The following is a 21,163-nucleotide window of genomic DNA, read 5'->3' as shown; positions in this document are numbered from 1 at the left end:
CATGGTGTCGATCCAGATGTTTAAACAGACCAGCAACATTTCCCCCACTCCAGGTTAATGTTCCACCAACTACATTCTTTCTCTGAGAAACACACATGTAGCTTCACATGTCTGCGAATTTTCAAGGCACTTCCTTGCTTTATACTATGACAGAAAGCAATTAATTAGGATGCAATTCAGAAAATGTAACTGCATGTATAGGACAGATTGAATGTAAAGCAAATAGTATTAGTTGTACCATCTACCAATACTTTGGTTGAGGCACGGAAGGACTGCAGGCAAGAGCAGGACACAGAGCTAAGGGCCATATCTTAACTGATAGATGATTGTTGTTCAACTCTTGCATCACTATACCCAGTCTAGGTGTCACTCTCCCTCGTGCCCTGTCACAATTATTTTTTCCCTGAACAACACGCATAAAATCAAGGACATGATTCGCCTGGCAACAAGCAGAGCTCTTCATCTACCAAGCAGTAGTACACATGGAAAGGGAGCAAGCTTGTACCTGAACCCAATAATTGGACACTCCTTGCAGATGTTACACTTTGCTTGGTGTTTGGCAGTCTCTGCAGCAGCCACCCTGTGCAAGACGGGCAGCCACACCATGGACTGTGGTTCCAGCCTCATCCAGTCCAGGAAGAGGGCTGCTTCGATCTCCGGTTTGTTGTTGGCCTGTAACAGAGGGGGAAGGACGACAGGGGCTGAGCACAAGTGATCTGTTTACCGGCTAATTAACAGGTCAAGTCGTTCATTTCCTGCCTACTCCGTTATCTTTTCCATGAATACACTCCAGCTTTTCCCCCAGTCCAGCCATTCATAAAAAAAAAAATAAATAAAAAAAATAAAAAAATCTCCAGGATCCTGCCTTCAAGCCAGGAACTGAAAACTATTATTAACGTTTCAAATCTCTCTTTCTCTTATTCCCTATTACAATAGACAGCACTACCATGTACTCTGTCACAGAGAAAATCATCCCCTTACAGGATCACCTTTGATGCCTGATCTCGTGTTTCCCATCTCTCTTATCTGAGCCTGCATAGCACTGCTTCTCGCCTATTTTAAAAAGTTTGTTATCCAAGCCCTAAAAATCACACGTCTTTTGATCAAAATTCCTTTCTCTTTAATGTCCTTCATTATCCTACTGACCTTTCTTCTAAATGCATGCATAAGGAAATCATTCAAATCCCTTCTCAAGCCTGTTGCTGAATGTGTAACCTCTCTGCCTCTTTAAATGCCTCAAAATCCCTCTTCTACCATATCACCTCTAAATTTCCTGTCATTGCCTGCAAACACAATATAGTTTTGTCCCACAGAATACAATCGATTTAGCCTCATATTCCACTACCTCCCACTTTCTCCTCTTTGCGAGCAGCAAAAGAGCCTATGAAAACTTCCTGGCTGTCCCGTCTCTGCTGCCTTCCCATCACATCCTAACCACTATGATTATTTCAGGTATCTCTTCTGCCGTAACTCTGAGGCAGCTCAGTCACAGAGCTGAATCCCATTGCGGCAGGCAGCGTGCACACACCAAAAAATGATACATCACCCCTACCTGGCAGCACCTACAGTATGGAAAAAGAAACAGCAAAGAGACAAGAAACACAAGGCAACAGGGGACAACAGAGATCTACCTAAACGGGTAGAGGTCACACCATACCAGCAGGCTAGCCACTGCAAAGAACAGTGCAGAATAAAGGCAAAGAGCATCAAAAGGGATTTTAAGGAAAACAGTGAAGTGCGTGAGTCAATGTTTATGGGGAACATCTCTCTGGCATGCAGGGTGGTGCAGAGCCAGCACAAAGCTGGTTAACTGAGAGCCTGGGAGCTGGTTTCAGTGCTGAAGGCGAGGTGATGGATCAGGTGGAAACAGCAAAGGGCTCTGGCGGGGAGGATGGGAGGGAGGAGGACAGGTCTGCACAAGCAACAGCCCAAGTGATGAAGCGGGATACTGTCCTGCTCCTTTTCTCTAAACCATCGCTACATGCTAATTCAAATTCCTTGAGACATTTCCTTCCATGCTACCCAACAAAACAGTATATTTATGGGCTCAATATATTTAAATCCTCTGCTTTCCTTTTTCTCTGGGGTTTCAAATACAGCCCTCTGCAGGCCAGTCTTTCATATTTCAAACTTCACAAGGCAGACTGTCTTCCTTTGTGGTTCCAAACCTATTTGAAGCATTTAAATAAATAATAAGCATTAATGTATCATGTACATGGCCCATGATGAACAGGGGATTGAGTGCTGATTTTTTTTATGGTTGCTCTCCGTTACTTTTCCAGTTTCTCATGAAATCCGAGTTTAGTATGACCTAGCTAAAACCTTATTCAACTAAAAATGCTAGCAACGAATTTGGAGAAAAAATATCACAACTGATCTAAAGAAGAGAAAGCTATAGGGCAAAACAATTAGCTGTGTGTTTGGTTTTTTTTAAAATATAACACTGTTTATAATCTTGACAAACAAATTAACTGATCAATACTTGAAGACTGAGAAAAATGCAAAGTCTCCTAGACGGAACCTCTGGCCACAAGAAAGATGCAGAAAAAAAACCCCAGAATACCTCCTGAATAATGCATTGCATTAAAATTGACTTAAAATGCTGCTGCAATACTTTGGTTAATTAGAAACAAAGAGATTTTTTGGTCAGGGCTTTCTTCTTGAGATGCTAGTTTGGGAAAACATCTAAAGACTCCTATGACTGCATTTAAGATCCACGTATATGGATTTCTAGTACAGTCATATAAATCCTTTTGAGATGTTTGGGGTAAAACCATCAAACCACAACATATCTACCGTTATTCACATAAAGTCCCTCACAATTTAATATTCACTACAGGTCTTATATAAAGTGGAATAACCTTTTTTTTCCACACACTGAAATATTTCTGAAGACTTCTGCATTAAATCCTACTCCTCTGTTTTTTCATGTAGCTATAGAATTTAGGAACCTCCCCAAAGAAAAAAAGAGAAAATCAAAAGTACAATAAAGTCCAGCCAACACTGGCAACAGAATTTGTTCGGAACAGCGGATACTGCCTTCTGCTGCAGGACATCAGTGAATTTGACAGAATTAAATTAATTCTAGAACTCTCCTAAGAGAAAGGCATATTTATAAAATACGATTATCTATATGTACATTTTTCAGCTAGCAGCCAGGGCAGTAAAGGGGTGGGGGAGAGACTTTCTGTGGCTCACTCAGTGAGCCAGCATCAGCCAGGAACTACAGTGGCAAACCACTACCCTGCCTAGCAGACTACGCTTTCTATACAGAGGTCCTCTAAGCCTCAAAAAAATTTTAAGAGGATCTCTTTAATATGCCATTTCTAATAGAAAAACATGAAGTGTATGAAAATGCTGCAGTGCAAGCTGCAGTCAGAATAAGAATGAGCTGCTCAAAGTGCTGCTCTCCACTTGTAGTTGCTTTAAATTTGCAGTGAAAATGCTGCGGCGATGAAAGACTTTCTGTAACATCCAAAGATCTATTTTAATTTTGCAGTCACTGTCGATTGCCAGCAGTCCCAATAGCTGCCTACCCAGAGCTCCACACGCTGGCTGTACAAACCTGTGCTCAGAGAGATTAGGTGCATTAAAATGTATCAGAACTGGTTCCGAATTATATTACATGAAGATTTAAAGCCACGTGGAGAAAAGCTGGTCAGGGTCAGACAGTATAGGACAGACCTCGACTGTTCCCTGAGCTGCTATTACGATTTTTTTAATAATCTCTAAATCCGATAAAGGCAGCAGCTGAAGATTTTACATAAGGGGAAAAAGTCTGAATTCATACAGTTTGTATCTGAACCAACAAGATCAAGCTGTAAAGAATATTAATGGTTCTCTTCTTGAACACATTTCTGTGCAACTCCCAATTTTTATGGTAATAACAGAGTGAATCATAAAGTAAAATTCATAAAGCCCTTTCCAGCTTACAAGTAACAATTTGTTATGGGGACATTCAAATTCATTATGTTCCAGACATCTGTTTTTCAGTATTTATTTTGCAGAAACAATGGGGGAATAGGAAGTTGGGTGATGCTAGCATCTTTATGCAATACTTAGGAGTTGAATTTTTGGGGTTTTTTTCCCCCTCTTCTTCCAGCTAGTAGTTTAAAAAATATTCTATGCTATATTAACTTTATCTATCCATAATACAAAATATGCTTAATACAGTCATGATGTTACATGAACAATGTGATATGTTTTTGGACAGAGTCAGACAATATAGCACAAATTTCTGATAACATTTTTGATGAGCTATATTCTATTTAGCTGCAGTGTAGGAAATTAATTACAAATAAATTAACATTGTTAATTTAATGGTGTTTTACATGCAGGATGGAAAGCTTTATGTTAGTCTAAGTAAGTATTATTTTGGACAAAATGAAAATGGGGAATGGGATTCTTGTGACTTGTTGAAGTGTAAAAATGCAGAGCAAGCCGTGAACAGCAGCCCTGTCTCCCAGGAGTCAGATCAAACCCTGCTCAGCCTTGTCTTCCACTCTTGAATGGCTTCCCCAATACGTTCGTATTCTCCCCATTGCTAGGTGGTAAGAAAACAAAAGTCAAGAATTTATTATTTCCAAAACAAGTGCTGTTTCATGGTCAAGAAAGAGAGGATTATTATAAAGGTAACTTTGGCTGATACAAACTGCTTAAATCTGCCTCGACCCTTGGAGCACATGCTTAAGATCATTACTTTGACCCCTTGCATTACACTTGATTGCATTGACTACTCCAGTCAATGTTTTTAGTGTTGTGGCAAAAAGTAATTAAAAAAAAAAAAATGAACCCAGAAGTGAATTAGTGTATAGTTTTATATCATCCACATTTGAAAAACACAATCTTCCTACTTCCCGTTACACTAAACCATTTTAAAATAGCTCTTTAAAGCAGTTCACTTGTAGGACTCTTCAAGAGTGCCTCCCAAAGACAGGCACAGGTTCACAAAATCCTGCTGAAATAAAACCAGAATTGCTGTTTTATGACATTTACAGCACAGCAGCTTGAGGAAGGATTTGCTAGTTCCCCTCAGGCCAGCTCTCCCCTGTCAGAGCCAAAAGCAGAAGAAATATCCTATGAATAGAAACAAGGGCTGCCTGGATATCTCAAAAGAGATCGAGTCCCTCAAGAGTAATACTGCATTTGTATGTTATTTTCATATAGACCTCCATATAACTATATATAGTTATTCGTACACAGTATTGCTATCTCCTAACTGTTCAAAAAAAAAAACCCAACCCACCCCTCACAAGACAACTGCCCAACAAATTTAAATCACAGCATTTATGGCCAAAGTCACTATCAGGGTCCTGGCCCATGATTTGCAATACCCAAACTCCACCTAAAAGGACTAACAGGCCCCTATTTTGGCTTTTATTTGCCTGAGTAAATATACTAGATTTGGACAAAGTTAAGTGGTTGTAAAAACCAGGCTGATCTTGCCTGACCATTGATCAAGTACAAAGCTAGAAATGAAGACTATACAAGACAGGATACTAAAATACTTTCCTCTGTCAAAGTGAAATGAAACAAGAAAGTTTAAAATACTGATATGAATTAACTGTACATATTTTACTACTCCTTAGCTTCATCTGTACTGGTTTTTCATATCAAGTACTCTACTTCAAGTACACCCTTGGAAGAAAGCATACTTAAAACAGTTTATAACCAAGAACCAAATATCCCAAATTTTATTGAGAAACAGCAAGAGACATTTTCATCTGAGCTGCACTGTTTTCGCATCACATTTCTTAAACGTCCCAATGTCACAGTAACTCATCCAAGGCAGTCATGTGCATTCCTAGGTCCTATTTACACTATACAAGGAAAGCGTATTAGTAATTTTCCACTGTGATTAAAACACAGCGCGTGTGTCCTTTAGTCCGTAACAATTCCCTATCCTGTTTACTTAAAAAATGTACCCATCACAGATCTAAAAGGAAAGTGCTTTCACACTGCAGCAATACTGAATTCACTAAATTTTTCATGGATCTATAGATTGCTTTGATGCAGTCTGAGCCCAGGCAGAACTATATAGTCTTCAAATGGTCATCAGATCAAGCTCTTCGCTCTCACTTAAAAACATTTTTTTCTTTAAAATCTGAAAGCAGAAATTACATCCCCCTGCACAGGGTAGGAAAGATGAATCCCATAACATCCTTTTTCTCCCAACAATTACTATCAGCACCTTTCCATACATGAAGAAAACTATGAAAAGCAAGTGTTGGTGCTGGGGGGATGAAAAGTAAGAGGGCAGCAGCAGGCTGCAGCAAGGGAACCCACTCCTCGGGAGTGGGCAGTGGGCAGGCTGCTGCCAACAGCAGGGCTGGGAAGCCTGCCCTTCCCAACCCTCATTCCCAAGGACTCGCACTTCAAACCGAAAAGCAGGACAGATTTCCCCTGTTATCGCCGGGAACAGTAAACATCCCCTTTTTTTTCTGCTGTTGTGCATGCAGACAGACAAGGCCGTTGCCAGGGCACCTAACCTAAGGGGGCTGGGAGAGCGATTTCTGAAGCATGCATTTGTTGCAGACTCTGATATGACTGCAATTTATTGCTGGCTTATCACCAGAAAGGAAAAAAAAAAAAAAAAAGAAAGAAAAGAAAAGAAAAGAAAACCCTAAAGAAAAAGCAGTCCTCACCGTGGGCGTACAAAGAAAGACTTAATTTAGTTTCCACACAGTAATGTAAACTATGAATCCCCATGCTATTTTTAAAAATTGAATTATCTCCCTTCAGCAAAAGGAGGCCGCCGGGAGCCCTGTGCAATCCCCCCTCGGCCGTCCAGCTCCTCCAGCCGCTCTGTTTCCCAGGCTGCTCCCTGCTCCCCCCCGGCACCTCTGTGCTGTCCCCCAGCCCGAGGACCCTCGTGCCCCCCACACCACGGCCTTACGCCGAAAGGATCTCTCTGCACTTCTCTCCTCCCTTTCTCCTGGAAAGGTCTTACTTCTTCCCCCATCTCCATTCCTGGCTGCTCCTTTCTTTCATGCCTCGTCCTACTCACCCTTCTGTTTCCTTCATCACTATTATTCCTACTGCTGTTCTTAGCATCATTCCCTAAGGGTGGCCCTTTTTTTCCACTCTTTAGTTCCTTCTCCCTCCCCTCCATCAGGGCTCTCCCTACACTTGGATTTCTGCTCCTCTCCTTAGGACTCTGTTCCCCCTACTTTTGTATTTCCCCTCCTCGGTTGAGCCCCCCTCCCCCTTTCTGGTCCTCCTAGAAGATCATCTGTTCTGCTGCAACCCAGGTCAGAAATCACCCTCCCACTCTGCAAGTTAAAATGAGGCTTCGCCCGGAGGAAAAAAGAGAGGATGAAATTCCTCTTATTGCAGGTAAGAAGAAAAACTATTTTTCAGTGCAGGTAAGAGAAGGAAACCTCAGGTTTTCTGATGTCTGATTTATTAACATGTCAAAGGTTGTGCCTAGCTGTGCTTGGGCTGTTTCTAGAAATGCTGGCAGCTAAATGCGGTACAGCATTCAGCCCGCTGGCATGTCTTCATTTGTAGTGACAATGTTGCTAACTCATTTTATTGAAATCAACATTTATTCCAAGGTCTTCTTCCTACTTTATAAAAACTGTTTTTGTGTGTTCCATCACTATGAATTTTATTGTTTTCTTCCTAATATAAACACACATAATGTCAGCCCCCTTTCCAAAAAAACATGTTTTTGTCAGATTCCGAGGTCACTTTCCTTATCAGTTTTTCAACAGTGTTCTAAGTGCTGTTGCCATTCACTTGGGAAAACGATAGGATCCAGCAAGTCCTAATTTTCGAGGAAGGTCATTTGCACGAATGAGCTTTTGACCATGGATTTCCTGTGGCATCATTTTGTGTTGGTCTCACTTGAAAGCCCAACGTGGAATTTGAGGCCTGAAAGCCACAGCAGGGTCTAACCCAGCTATCAAAGTTGCTATGCTTAGTTTATCAGCGTGGGTTATCCACCCAGGCTATGGCCCTATAAAACATTAATTTGGAAATGGCATCAAATACAGACTAGAATTATAATAGGTCAAGACATGAACGATGGAAATGCGAAAATGTGAATCCTGTAGAATTGACCTGACAAAATAAGTTTAAAAAGTACAGAAAGCAAACATCCCATCACAACTGAAGTTTGTGGTGTTTTTAGAATTATATTCTTTTAACAGTCACTGTGTGTAGAAGACTATTTCCAAGCATTAATATTCATTGAAAAAAACTTGCTGTGTTTTGCTTACTACAGAACTGAAAGTACTACATAATGAAACTTGAGCAGCAGGCAAAAAAGCAAACAACTCCCCTCCCCTCCACTCCCAACCAAACAAAAAATCCCCCAAGGACAGTTAGGGGATGGGAAAAAAAGCATTTCTTCCATTGTAATGTAGAAGATGCATTGAGAGTTAATCACAGACCATACATTACCTCCCCTCCTCTACCTTTTCATGAAGCAGCTGTCTTCATCTTGTGCATTCTGCTGGTGGTTAGGATAAAGATGAATAATTCCCTTAACTCTCTTCCTCCCCAGTTTAAATAATTTACAAGTTTGAAAAAGAGCCTCCAGTTCGCCCTGTATTCCTCAACAGACAGGACAGGAATTCTTTCAGTACTCTTTAAAGAAAACTGGCATTATCCATTCAAGCAGTGGAAGGAGCTCATTGAGCACTTCTTGCCCCTAGACAGCACTACAGGCAGTCGCTCCTTTCCTATCGTTCCCCTGGGCACCTGGCTGTCACTGGTACATATATGCCCAAAATTTAGATTAACTAGTGCTGTTCACCTACATGGCAGCAATAAATGGTGATCTACCACTGGCAACAGAAAATCATATAACCAGGAGCCGCTGTAACAAAGACTTAAACTGCTTGCAGGGTTCTGTTACAATACAAACCTTGATGACAATTACTTGCTGTCTGGATAACAGCATAATCTGGGCTTCTTCCACCACAGCCAGAGAAAAGGGCTAATTCAAATACATCTCATCAAAGGAATGGTTTAATACACCAATGAACACCACCATTAAATGACTCTCAGTACCCTAACCCTTCTTCCAGACTTTCAATCCCCTTCAGAATGGACAGGCTACCTTGACACGAAATACAAATCAGAAAATTAACAGCAAGCAAACATGAACTTACAAACTGGAAGCAGCTTCTGACGCTTGGCTCGATATTGCTGCCCCCAAAGGAGGCCACTTCCCCCAGCTGCCGAGGGATCTGGATGGAGTCGTGCAGCAGAAGCCCCAGCCGGCGCTGGTCACAGAAGCCAGTGGAGCTTGCCACTTGCTTGAACAGGTCTGGAGGAAGGAAAGGGACCTGTGCTAAAGCATTCACAACCGGGATATAGCAAATAGTGCGGAAGTTTGCATCATTTCAAAGGCTCACAAGTGCAGTCAACAGCCTTGGCAGACATAAATACAAATGCATCTTCAGTTTGGCTGCTTTTCTTCCCATAAACTCTGTTTATCTGTTAAATAAGCAGCCTAGTGATAATTTTTAATAGCATTATTGGTTTGTACCTGGGAAGAAAGGCCATTATAACACAGCACCTGTGGCATTACTGGTCATAGCAGCTGTGATTCTATAATACAGCTAACTAAACAGCAGGACCTTTGAGCCACAACAACATAAATGTTTTAAAAATATCGTTTAACAGCAAAATAATCTCATACAACATCCAGCACATTTTCAAGTCTTAGCAATCAATGTACAACTCAGAGAATCCACTTCCCTTTCAGATAAGCTGAACTGAAAAACAAGAGCTCTCTAACTTCAATAAGTCATAATCTTTTAATCCAAGAGTATTTCTAAAATGAAAGAAAAACATTACAATATGACAGAACCTGCCATCCACCGGGAATGTTAATATCATATTAAGTTTTCACTTCTGAAGTGAAATGTCACTTGAAGCCATGTTCTGTTACTGCATCATTCTAGAAAAGAATCCTTACAGGACAGAATTACTATCCTTTCATAAGCTCAATTTAATTGAATGGGAATTAGTTATTTAGTTATACTACATGTACATTGAGGAGGTTTTAGAGTTCATAATAATAAGAAAAATCAGGTTAGCATTAACTGAAATATTTATTTGGTAATATCCCTGTTGACAATACATGACCTGAATAATTCTCCTTACTTTTCAAAGAGTTAAAAAAAACAAACAACAACCAAAACAGACCATGAGAGATGGCTAGAATAAAATAATGCCCTTTTTTTGGAGCTGCCTTAATATTTCACCTGTCACCAGGGATACAATTATAAAGGTGCTTCAGCACTGCTCGAGATAACTTTCCCAGCGCTGCTTTGACACCTGTTTTCTTCTGAAGGAATAAAGGAATGGATAGAGAAAGGATTATTTTTTAATTACATGAATTTCACTCTTGCCAAGTCTAGTTTTATAACAAATAATTTGGGGATAAATCCTCCATCACCTCTGCAAGCCTGAAGACTTGTGCTCTAGCACAGACAACTCTGCTCTGCTGCACAAATGAGAGAAAAAATTTTAAGGGGTGCGACTCATCCCATACTTGCAGCAATACTAATAGCAATCGCACTATGACTTCGGCATGGATGGTGAAGCCAGACCACAGCCTGGCAGACACAATTCCTTCCTCTCCCACAAACGGTTCAGCTTTCAATTTCCCCATCGCTAAAACATTAAGTGTTCTACAACCTTAAAGGGGGGGGTATGCATTACCGTGCACACACACTATAGGAGACTATAAAATATAAATAAATGTTTTCCTTTATAACTTTGATAATCCTCAATGAAATATAATTTTGAAAAATATCTGTACTGAGTAATTTTCTTAAAAGAGTTTCTGAATACTTTTTCACAACACCCACATGAAACATCTAGAAATCTAAACTGTGACATTCTTAGTGATTGCCCTAAAATCAAATCCAATTATACATAGTCATGCACAGACTCTGTTGCTGGAACTGTCTGTTTTCTCTTTAGCGTTCTTCAACTTCCATTAGTAGAACAGAATAATAACAATTGGTAAGAACTGCTATGGTATTGGGTCAAATCCTAAAGGATATTTTTTTAGTGCTTTTTTTAAATGCACGAATGAGTGATACCAGTTAATTTAACCAGAAAGTTACTCTTGAGAACTACTCTTATCAGTAGATCTTTTCTGGATCCTAGCCTCACTAATGAACTGATTCATTAGTCAGATAAAACTAAAACTTCAAGTGGAATTTTTTTCAGGTATTTCAGCTATTAAAATACGCAAAATTCGCATACTTTTAATATTTTTTTTAAGATAGCAACTATATTTAAGCACAATATACATAATAAGACCCTGACCACATTGTGGAAAACATTTTAAAAAAATAATATATTTTAAAATGGTGTAATGCATGATGTCCTGTAGATATGCATTTTTGTGTACGAAGGTGTGCTAAACCAGTGGTCTCCAAAGGGGGGTGCATCCACCACAGGGGGTGCGCAAGACAATCCATTGGGGTGCGGTAAGAAAATATTTTTTGTTCTGATAATAAATTATAAAAAAACCAATAGTGTTTATTTCAACTTTATCTCATGCCTTTTTAATTTCTATTTTTGTGTGTGTTTTATAATGTACATAGTATATTAGTACAGTAGTACATGTATATAATTTACAAATAAATATACATCTATTGGGGGTGCATGCTGAAAAATTTTTTACCGATAAGGGTGCATGATCAAAAAAGTTTGGGGACCACTATGCTAAACTACCTAAAACCATACTGAACAAATAATTTAAAAGTACAAGGGGGAGCAAATTAACACACTTTGCATGTGGACTATCTAAAAGAACGTCTCTGTATTCTATTTAAATGTTTATGCAATAAGTAAGAGGAATGAAAACAGAATATAAACATAAACTAAAACCAAAAGAATTACATTGACTTACATCTGTATTTATCTTCCAGGTGTGCTTTACAAAGGGATATAACGCCAGTTTTGAAAGATAAGACACGGATCCTTCCTGTTCGACCCCTAATGAAAAAGATACATTGGCTGATAATATGATCCATTCATGTCATAATTTCTTTACTAAAATGAAGTTCACCGCGGTACCGTAGTTGTCATAAATGAAGTCCCACACAGAACCATGTTGCACAGCACACGCTAGCCAGTTATTAGATAATATAAAATAAGGTTGTGGCTCCACAGGCGTAGCTGAATTGGACCGAGCTGTTGTATCAATGCAACCAGAAATGGTCTCATTCGGAAACAATTACTCACCTCCTTTTTTATGACAAAAGTGAGAGTAAAGAGTCTTTACACTACGCTTATTTGAAAAGGCTTCTCTATGAACTGCTGCCATTCTCAGAGAAGATGAGGTCCCTGATGGAACAGGAAACCATCCCTTTTGCCAAAGACAATATAACTTCACTTTAATTAGAAATGCAATGCAGCAGTTGCTTTTAGAAAGTCTTTGCTTGCTGTCTGTCAGCCTTGCCCTGACTTGTCTGAGAAGGAGCCAGGCATGAAAAAGCAGCCTCGGCCAGCAGTGTGCAGTGACAGAGGCACTTTTAAGACATTCAGGTAAATGATGAAGCTTGCCTAGAAATCACGAGAAGGCAGGCAGGCTGCACACTCATGCCATTACCAACACGGTGTGGTTTCCGAGCTCCTCCTCTCAGCACTCAAACCTGTCCTATGCAGTGTCAAGGGGCTGGTATACACCACCTCAGTCCCTGTGCTGCCTCCGGTCAGCCTTCCCCTCATGCTCAGTCCTGCCTTGTGACGTGCCCACCCTATTACTTTTGCTTTTTAACATGACTGTGAGAAGAGCATCCTCCTCCATGCTGCAGGCGACACAATGACAAACCTTCACATCTTCTCTCAGGCATCTGGTTTAGCTCAGTTTACTTCCAGTTGCTGGCTTCCCCCAAGACTTTTATTTCTGATAGCATTTCAAATATATACCATCTATTGCAAACGAAGACATACAACATAGGAAGCTAATGCCTAAAAACGCCATTTTTGAAGCAGAGCCTTATCAACAGTTCTGAAGTGTCACCAGTAAGAACACCACTGGAAATAAGATAAATCATGTACAGGCATGCCACAGTCATGCATTAGACTGCACTGTTCGGCAAAGATGCACACTGTCTTTTCAATCCTATGAAAGCGTTGCAGGAGCCAGTGGTGCTCATTTACCCATGCATCTCCCCTGCAAACCCTATAAAAGGTGCAGACAGAAACTGGTGGACAAAGCCAAATTTAGAATTTGCAGCCTTTTACTAAAGAATCTTGCGGTTTTCATCACAAATAAGCATTGTTGTTTACCTCCGCTTTCCACACTCCACTCCTCTTACTCCTCTCCCTCAAATCTTTTCCAAATTAATTATCATCTGTGCCCTGAGAAACTCCTGCTGATGAATACCAGGCTCATGCAAATTATACAAGAGAAGAATGTAGAATGATGATTTCCCTGCAAGGCACATGAAAATGAAACTTGCACGAATCATGAGTTGTTCAGTTCACTCTCCTCTCCTCCCAAGTCAAACCAATAATTTAGCATGCTACTGCAAATGAGCATGAGTGACTGATCAATTAAAACAAATCTGAAATGTGTTGGATTTGCAGAGCTGTGCCCATAATTAGATCAGTCATTGACTGTGAATTTGATTAATATCTTTACAAATGACAGTTTTCAATTATAAGAAAAGTAAAGATTCAGTACATTTAATTAAATGTCTCGAGTACTGCTATGCACTTTGGTTGATCTCTGCCTGTTAAGCTTACAATGAAAACTAAACACATGTAACCCCAAGGTCACCTCTCTTACCAGCGTAATTCAAACCTGAATTTTGACAAAATAGCTACGAGCTTTCCTCACACATAAAACACCTCTCTGTTCCATTGTGTCCTGCAATATGCAGCTCCCTAGCATACCTAGGGAATTGCCTGGAGGCAGCTAATTATAATTTCTAATGTTGTACTTCCAGCACAGTGCAACATAAAGAATACTAGACTGGACAAGGCAAATCTGAACCGGACGGTCCAGCTTAGGAGTAGCCTGTGGAATGACCTTTAGTTCCCTCTCTGCCTCTAACGTGGCTGATCTGGATTAACATCCCTAGCACATCTTTTTTGGTTTTTGCTAACTGAGTAACTTTGTTTATACATTATTTATAGTTGATGATAATTCAGAAGTGGATCACGGTTCTGTGAATGCCAAAGCAGATTAAAGAAATAAAACCTGGTTCTTAAATGAACATAGCCCCATTCCCTACTACTGGCACACTACACAAAAATATAACGTAATCTGGGTAATCCACTTCACAGGATATTGCAGCTGCTGCAGAGGATGTTATAAGCAACTGGCTTATCGAAGGTGATCCTGCAGGAAGAGACTCTGTACAAATCTGTATTTGTTTTTGGTAGGTGATCATCGAAGCTTCAGTGCTGTGATAAAGGGTGGATGGAAGAACAATGTTATGGCACTTTAATACAGTTCAAAATGTCAATGGAAATACAATAATTGACCCATGTCCTTCCATTTCTATATGTAAATGCTTATTCTGACACAGTAACGAGCGTGTCTGGCTGAAGGTGCTGATAGGAACCTCAAAAACACAAATAAAGACTCCCACTGACATTTTTTTCACTAAATTCACCAGATACAAAAATAATTGTTTATTCTAAAATTAGCTTACAAGCGTGTGTGGGAATGTGTCTATGCAGTATGAGCAACATCATTAACCCACTGAATAGGAATCCTGATAAATTTTCTTAAGGTAAATTTACGCTGTTGTATTTATACTTATAGGTACACTTTTTAAAATTAAATTTCAGATGAAGTATTCCTCAAATCTCCTGTCTGCTAAGGGCTGTAAGCACATTGGATTAGAGATGAACCTCCTCCATCTTTGAACAAGAGTTATAGATTGAAAGCTACAGAAAATGGACAGCTCTGAAAAGGTTCAACATCTGGAAGTACAGACACATGCAAGAGTCTATATGATGGTGTTCATATTGTTGCTTCTTGATAATTCTTTTTAATTTCTTTATCTAAATAAATTTAAAAAGCCATGCAAAGCCGTGACCTACTGAGGACATGCAGTCCCAGAATTGCTCTGAACACAGAAATCTGTTAAAAAAGTTCTGTTTTCCAGCTCTCTCATTGCTTAGCTTAATAAAGCTAGGATTGAAAGCCTAACCAAGGGCTGTATTGATTCAGCTAAATGCAGCCATTAAACCATTAGGTTTATTAAACTTTCACTTCAACTACCGTTTTTTTTCAGTTTCAAGCCATTCATTTTATAATGAGGCAGACAAATCATTACCCCTTTCCCCTTCCTCTTGTGCTGTTGGGAAAGCTCCTGAGCACCCCATGTTCAGAGCACCCATACGTACGTGTCGTAGACATTCAGCAGCCAGTTGAGGCACATGTCCACGCAGAGAGGAACATTGACCAGGTTATTGTGCTCCTGTTCCAGTCGATCATAAATGGTGGTCAAGCAGTTAATGATCTGCAGGATATCCATCGGCTGGTCATTTTGTTTGAGGTTGTGCTGGTCCAAGGCATCACATGCAGCAGACAGACTCAGGAGATCCACTGTTAAAATAAAATAAACCACAATAAAGACTGAAGAGAACCAGTGGTTGTATTACCCATACCCAAAAAGTAAATAGAACAATTTACTTGGCTTACATGCTTGGCCAGAGGACATTTTATGGCCTCTGAAAGTCACGTGCAAGACTGGTTTCAAGACTCCTACAGGTGCACTGTTTATTCAGCTGTGGTCTTGGACAGCAGTGTTTATAAAAGTGAAATCGGTTTCATTTTTAGCTGTACAGTACCTATTATGCTATTGAATCCTATGGAAATATTACACATAAACTACTATGTAAGTAAAAATTACATATTTCATGTTTTATGTTCCTACAGATAGGCTAACATTTGACTACTGCATTCACCAAACGTGTTCTGAACATAGTACACGTCATCAGCTTTCCTGAGACGTGCCATCCATTTCTTACAGAAGTCGAGCAATCTTAACCGCACCAAACTCCACAAGGAATATGCAAACAAATCACAACTGAAATGGGATTAACCTCTTTGTTACTTTTCCTCTGTTGAGAACAGGGACTAGAAGGTTCCAGAAACGTTAAATGGCCTATTTCAGTATTTATTAATGAAATGTATCCATTTTTAATTCTGCAGAGCATTTACATTTATAAATAACTCTATGACTTTATGGAGTAAGACACATTTAAACTTATCAGTCAACATACAACAGAGTTTTTTGTCACGGATATTTAAAAACTTTATTTTTGTTCCAATTTAAGTCAGTTGCATTTTGAAATTTGGATGTCCAAGGCAAAACAGAACTTCCATTTCTCAGCTCCTAGTCTCTGCATACTAACATCAACAGCAGCATCACACTTGGGGGGACACCAAATCAGAGAGTTATGGGATGTTGGTTTACAAACTAAAATAGGAATAAGAACAAAAGAAATCAGAAAAATGAGACTATTGATGCAGATCTTCCTGCTGCCACATGAAAACCCTCTGTAATTCCTTGCAGTGAATTTCCAGGCTGTGAGCAATGGGGATATCATACCATGAGCAGTCACAAAGTGCAGCACGATTCAACATGACTCGAGGGAGCAGGATCTAGCCCAAAACAAACTGCCCAAAATCATCCAGAAAATTCATCACAAAATTGGAAAATGAACTGACCCAACTGCAAGACCATTTTTTCTCTCATTGGAATAAAAACATGTTTTACTGAGTCCTGGTAAGCAACATCTCTCAGTAATGTCAAAAAAAAAACGTGCAGAGGCTAAATGCAGAACCCCATACAGGAATATTTTAAGAACTTCATCCAGCTTAAGGGCACATTTGCCAAATTCACACTTGAGTATTCTATTTTATCAAGGATGAAGCTGACCCTTTGATGTCCTAGTGGAGATGAAAAATACTTTAGCTGCACACCGGACTGCTTGGTAACGCTGCATGGACAGTATGCTGGGATTTCATAACTGCCAAAAGAATTTCAGGAGCATAAACTTCACTGGAGATCAAGAGGGACTTCTGCTACTAAATCCCTTAAGCACTTCTGAAAATTTCATCCTGAGGGCCTGACATACCCAGTGCTAGAGTGAGTAAGGAAAGCTTGGAATGCTATTCCCATTATTATACCAAGAAATTTAACTTCGAATCTGTGGTTTTGTGCAGGGTTTTATTGGAATTTTACTTTTTTCCCATTAGCATATAGATATTTATTAAAAGAAAATCTTTTGGGATATTATGTTTAACCTACTAGCATATAAAATATAGCTATTCTAAGGTCAGTGTTATATCCTGCAAAAGCATATTTATCAGACCCATTCCTAAGAGTCTCAGAAAGACACCTTTCTTCTAATAATTTATTAGTCAAATTGGAAATAGAGCACTGCCTTCACAACACCTTTAACTCCGAGCTTTAGGCTGAACTCTCAGTTCCTTTGAGACTATGAATCAACAGTAATTAAATGAACCCCTCAGGCATCTGAGTGGCAGCTTAATTATATATGCAGCTACTGCTAAACATGGGTCATTCCACTTTGTGAAAGCTCTTCCCACTAATAAGCCTTTCACCCCACTCTTCATCAACCTCCTGTCCTACCTTGAAGTTAATAACACATGTTCATCTTATAACAGGCAAAAAGTACTTGCCACCATGCTCTGCTTTAGGGAACTTCTTTTTATGGGAAGAAGAGTGGCTCTGGCCTTTGCCACGTTAAGCCCCTCCTGCATCTTTCCCACCAAGATTAAAGAAATGTGGGGGGAGTCCTCTCCCAGAACCAGGAATTGCATATTTCTTTCCTGAAAGCAAATCTGGAAGTCCCATGAATGACAGACTTTCAAAAGACAAGCCCCAACAGTCAGACATGTATTGAAGAGTTGTATATTCATTGCCATTCTGTGATTTGCAAAGCTTTAACTGAATAAACCATACCACTTCATGCTTTGTACTTTTTGTGGGTTCTCTGTCACACTTTTGTTCTTTTCTATTTAAAATTCCAAAACTGACTCCAAAATTTGTGTGAGCAGTAGCTTCTAGCTTATTTTGAAATCTAAGTCATCTATATAAATATTTCTTTGGCCTCTAAGGCAAGAGAAAAAATGTTAGGATGTTTATAACTAGACACCAACCTGTGGCCAGATTGCAGGAAAAGTATAAAAGACGACCTGGAATAACTAACCCACTGGAGGACAGAAGTGACAATTAACAGGCAGGAGGAAGTATGCTGTGAAGGTCACATACTGAACTTGGGGAAAACTCAACATATGGCTGGTGATAAAAAGTATTAATGGTGTTCCCAGAATGCAAGATCATCTCCTCCGTAACCTGCTGCTGTTGGCTGATACACTAAAAAAATATATTTTATCTAGCCTGTATAAAATTAAAGGAAAAAAGCACCCTAACAGAAGTTCTTGAATATTTTCTTTTTCTGCATCTCCAATAAAAGTTTGTGAATACATCTCATTTTATTGACATCACAATGTTCAGATGTGGTTTGCACTTGAAGATCAGATCTTTGAAAAGTAGCAAAACAAGAAAGTCAACATGCTTTGATGTGATTATCAAAGGAAACCATACGTTTTAAAAAAACAGTGCAATAGGTACACCTGGCATGCCCACAGTAATTTCGAAGGCTGGGATGATAGAGCCACACACTAGATTCTTCTAAGGTTCTAAGATTCTTCTAACACAATACGCAAGCATTTATTTGTTAAGGATTACCATTTTCCATATCCTTCTTTAGGTTTAATGTCCTAGTGTCTTGAAGTTCATTGGGCTGATTTACAAACTGAAAAGAAGTAAGTCTAAGAATAGTTCATTCTTAAAAGTTTCTATTCTTGTCACTGAGAAATAGGCTGTACCTTCACTTCTGCGGGCCTTCTAGTGTGCACACATCTTTAGAGTGCTCCTCAATAGACAAAACTGCTCTGCTTTTTATGAAGTTTGCAGAAAAGAATATACATATATATATATATTTAAAATCCTGCAATTTAAAAACTGAAATAAAAGTAAGAGCTGAAAGCAGCACCTACTGCAAGTGGAATTTAGGGATTTTTGGCTATGCGTAGGATCGCTGAAACCCAGCACTGTGCTCTATTTCTACTAGTGCCAAACTGCAGAAAAAGAATTTTGTAATGAGTTGGGGTTTTTTAAAAAAATCTAATTAAATTCAGTTCACAAGCGACACTGAAATCATAGAATACACAAATACAATGATGGTGTCTCCAAGCAAAAATATTTGTAAGAACAAAGACTGCTAACCAAATTCCTTAAATACTTCTCCTTAGATACAAGGATGAAGAATGTGCTAAAGTAATCAGTGTAAGCGCCACTGCATGTCTCTGAAAACATTCATTCTCAGAAAATCTACCTAAGTGTAACCTTGAGACATGAACTGATTTCAGTGCATAATTACAATTCCACACCGTAAAGTCCAAGATGAGTCTAGAATTATTCAGTGGCAGGAATCAGGGTAACCCAGATAAAATAGGATGCAAAGTTTTGCACTTTCAGCCATAAAAACCTGTTACAAGTTACACTTGTGCACTGCCAGCTACAGAAACCTGTAATTCCAAAGATTTTAGTTCCTTACTTCAGTGCTGCACTGATTATGAATACTTTTCACTACGTATCACTCCAGTTTCTTTACACTACCTTTCCACAATGAGTGTGGCAGGAGTGCTGTGCCATGGAAAGATGTTTGTATTTCTGATCAACATAATTCATTCTTTGTCACTGCATTCATGTTGAAAACTTTCATTATGTTACAAGACTTTTCACACTGGGTTTTTTTTTCCTTTTTTCTTTTCTATTTTTTTATAAATTCAGAAATTAAGTTTGTTCATTAGTGGAATTCACCCATGCTTATAAGCCTAAAAGCAAACATACTCAAAAATACTGAGGTTTGACATGGTTCCAGAAAGCATGTGAGCACAAATCCAACTTGAGATAAATCAACAGTTGAGACATTTGCAACTGTGTCAGAAATTTAACCCTGTAATTAAATGCCGAATAGTGAATGTTAAAATATTTTAATAACCCTCCAAATTGTACCGCCTAAGAAACTGCTTACTTTGGCAACTGATTGGCCTACCAACAAAACTATGAGCAAATTATTTAGCTCTCAGGTTACAATAAGCTGAAGAGGAAACATAACTCCAGTGACAGGTAGAATACCATACACCAGTTGAGAGAATTAAAGTGTTAGAACATGCACATCACTAATGTATGGCTGATGAGAGACTTCTGAACATAACCAAAAGCAACCAAAAGCTGGGGTAAAAGAAGCTACATGTTTATTGTGATGATCTCGTTTAAAGGCAACAACCCCTCAGGGTTCAAGATTCACCTTAACCATTAGCAACTCCAGCTCTGGAGTGGTTATTTCACCTGAACTCTCACCATTCCCAATACACTAGAGTCCTGTTCGTTTGGTCTTGAGCTGTAAAGCTGTGGCTGACACAGGACATGGCTCCAGTAATGAGCACAGTGAAAACACCTGGCTAAAGAGTATAAAGATAAGAAATATGCCAGGGATGTTAGTTTTGTTTCTGATCCACTGCTCTGTCTCACAAGGGACAGATCTGCAGACCACCCAGCACTTTGGCTTCGTAAGGAACAAGCAAACCAGTGGCAGAAGGCCCTTCAGGTGAGAGGTTTCCATGCACCAGGTGGAGCTGGGGGTATGTGTGGGGGTCTTTTTCTGCTTCTGAAAGTTGTGAATAAACTTGTGTGTTGGTCATAAAGTCTTCCCGGTAGCGGGTGAGGCACAGGCACATACTTACGGCAGAGGGCTTTCTGCAGCCTGCGGAGTTTCATGGCAGTCCTGTATGCCGAGAACCTGACGTTGTTCAGGTCAGCTGTAGGGGGGGAATATTAAAATAAAAGATCAGCTTTATGCCTTAGAAATAACCAGACTCACGAAGAAGTTGTTAAGTTGAGCTAGAAGATTATACTCATTGGTTAAAAGAATAGAGGAAAAAAAAAAAGTATGTTAGAAAGTCTACTTCACTGAGCACAATCCCTCAAACTTTGACAATCAATCATCCAAAAGAAAAACAGTAAGTCCCGAAGTGTTACTTCCTTTCTTTCAAAGGCACTGAACTTAAGAGCACTTGAAAGGACAACATCAGTGACTGCAGTAGTGTTGTCTGAAAATACCG

General features: G+C 39.4%; 1 protein-coding gene across 6 annotated transcripts in view; it reads right to left on the bottom strand.

The window, feature by feature from the left end:
* The window catches only part of DMD (dystrophin), a 1,150,282-nt gene that overhangs the window by 46,258 nt on the left and 1,082,861 nt on the right, over window positions 1-21,163 (bottom strand). For all 6 annotated transcript variants that reach the window (XM_072848384.1, XM_072848392.1, XM_072848418.1 and 3 more), the window contains 5 exons: window positions 20,786-20,860; window positions 15,343-15,544; window positions 11,885-11,970; window positions 9,120-9,277; window positions 506-672 (listed from right to left, as the gene is read on the bottom strand). In XM_072848384.1, the coding sequence (XP_072704485.1) occupies window positions 506-672; window positions 9,120-9,277; window positions 11,885-11,970; window positions 15,343-15,544; window positions 20,786-20,860 (688 nt within the window). The remainder of the gene's footprint in view (window positions 1-505; window positions 673-9,119; window positions 9,278-11,884; window positions 11,971-15,342; window positions 15,545-20,785; window positions 20,861-21,163) is intronic.

The sequence above is a fragment of the Ciconia boyciana genome, chromosome 1 (assembly GCF_034638445.1).
Source record: "Ciconia boyciana chromosome 1, ASM3463844v1, whole genome shotgun sequence".
NCBI lineage: Eukaryota > Metazoa > Chordata > Aves > Ciconiiformes > Ciconiidae > Ciconia > Ciconia boyciana.
Note: the sequence above shows the minus strand (reverse complement) of the source record. Positions and strands in the feature narration are given on the sequence as shown.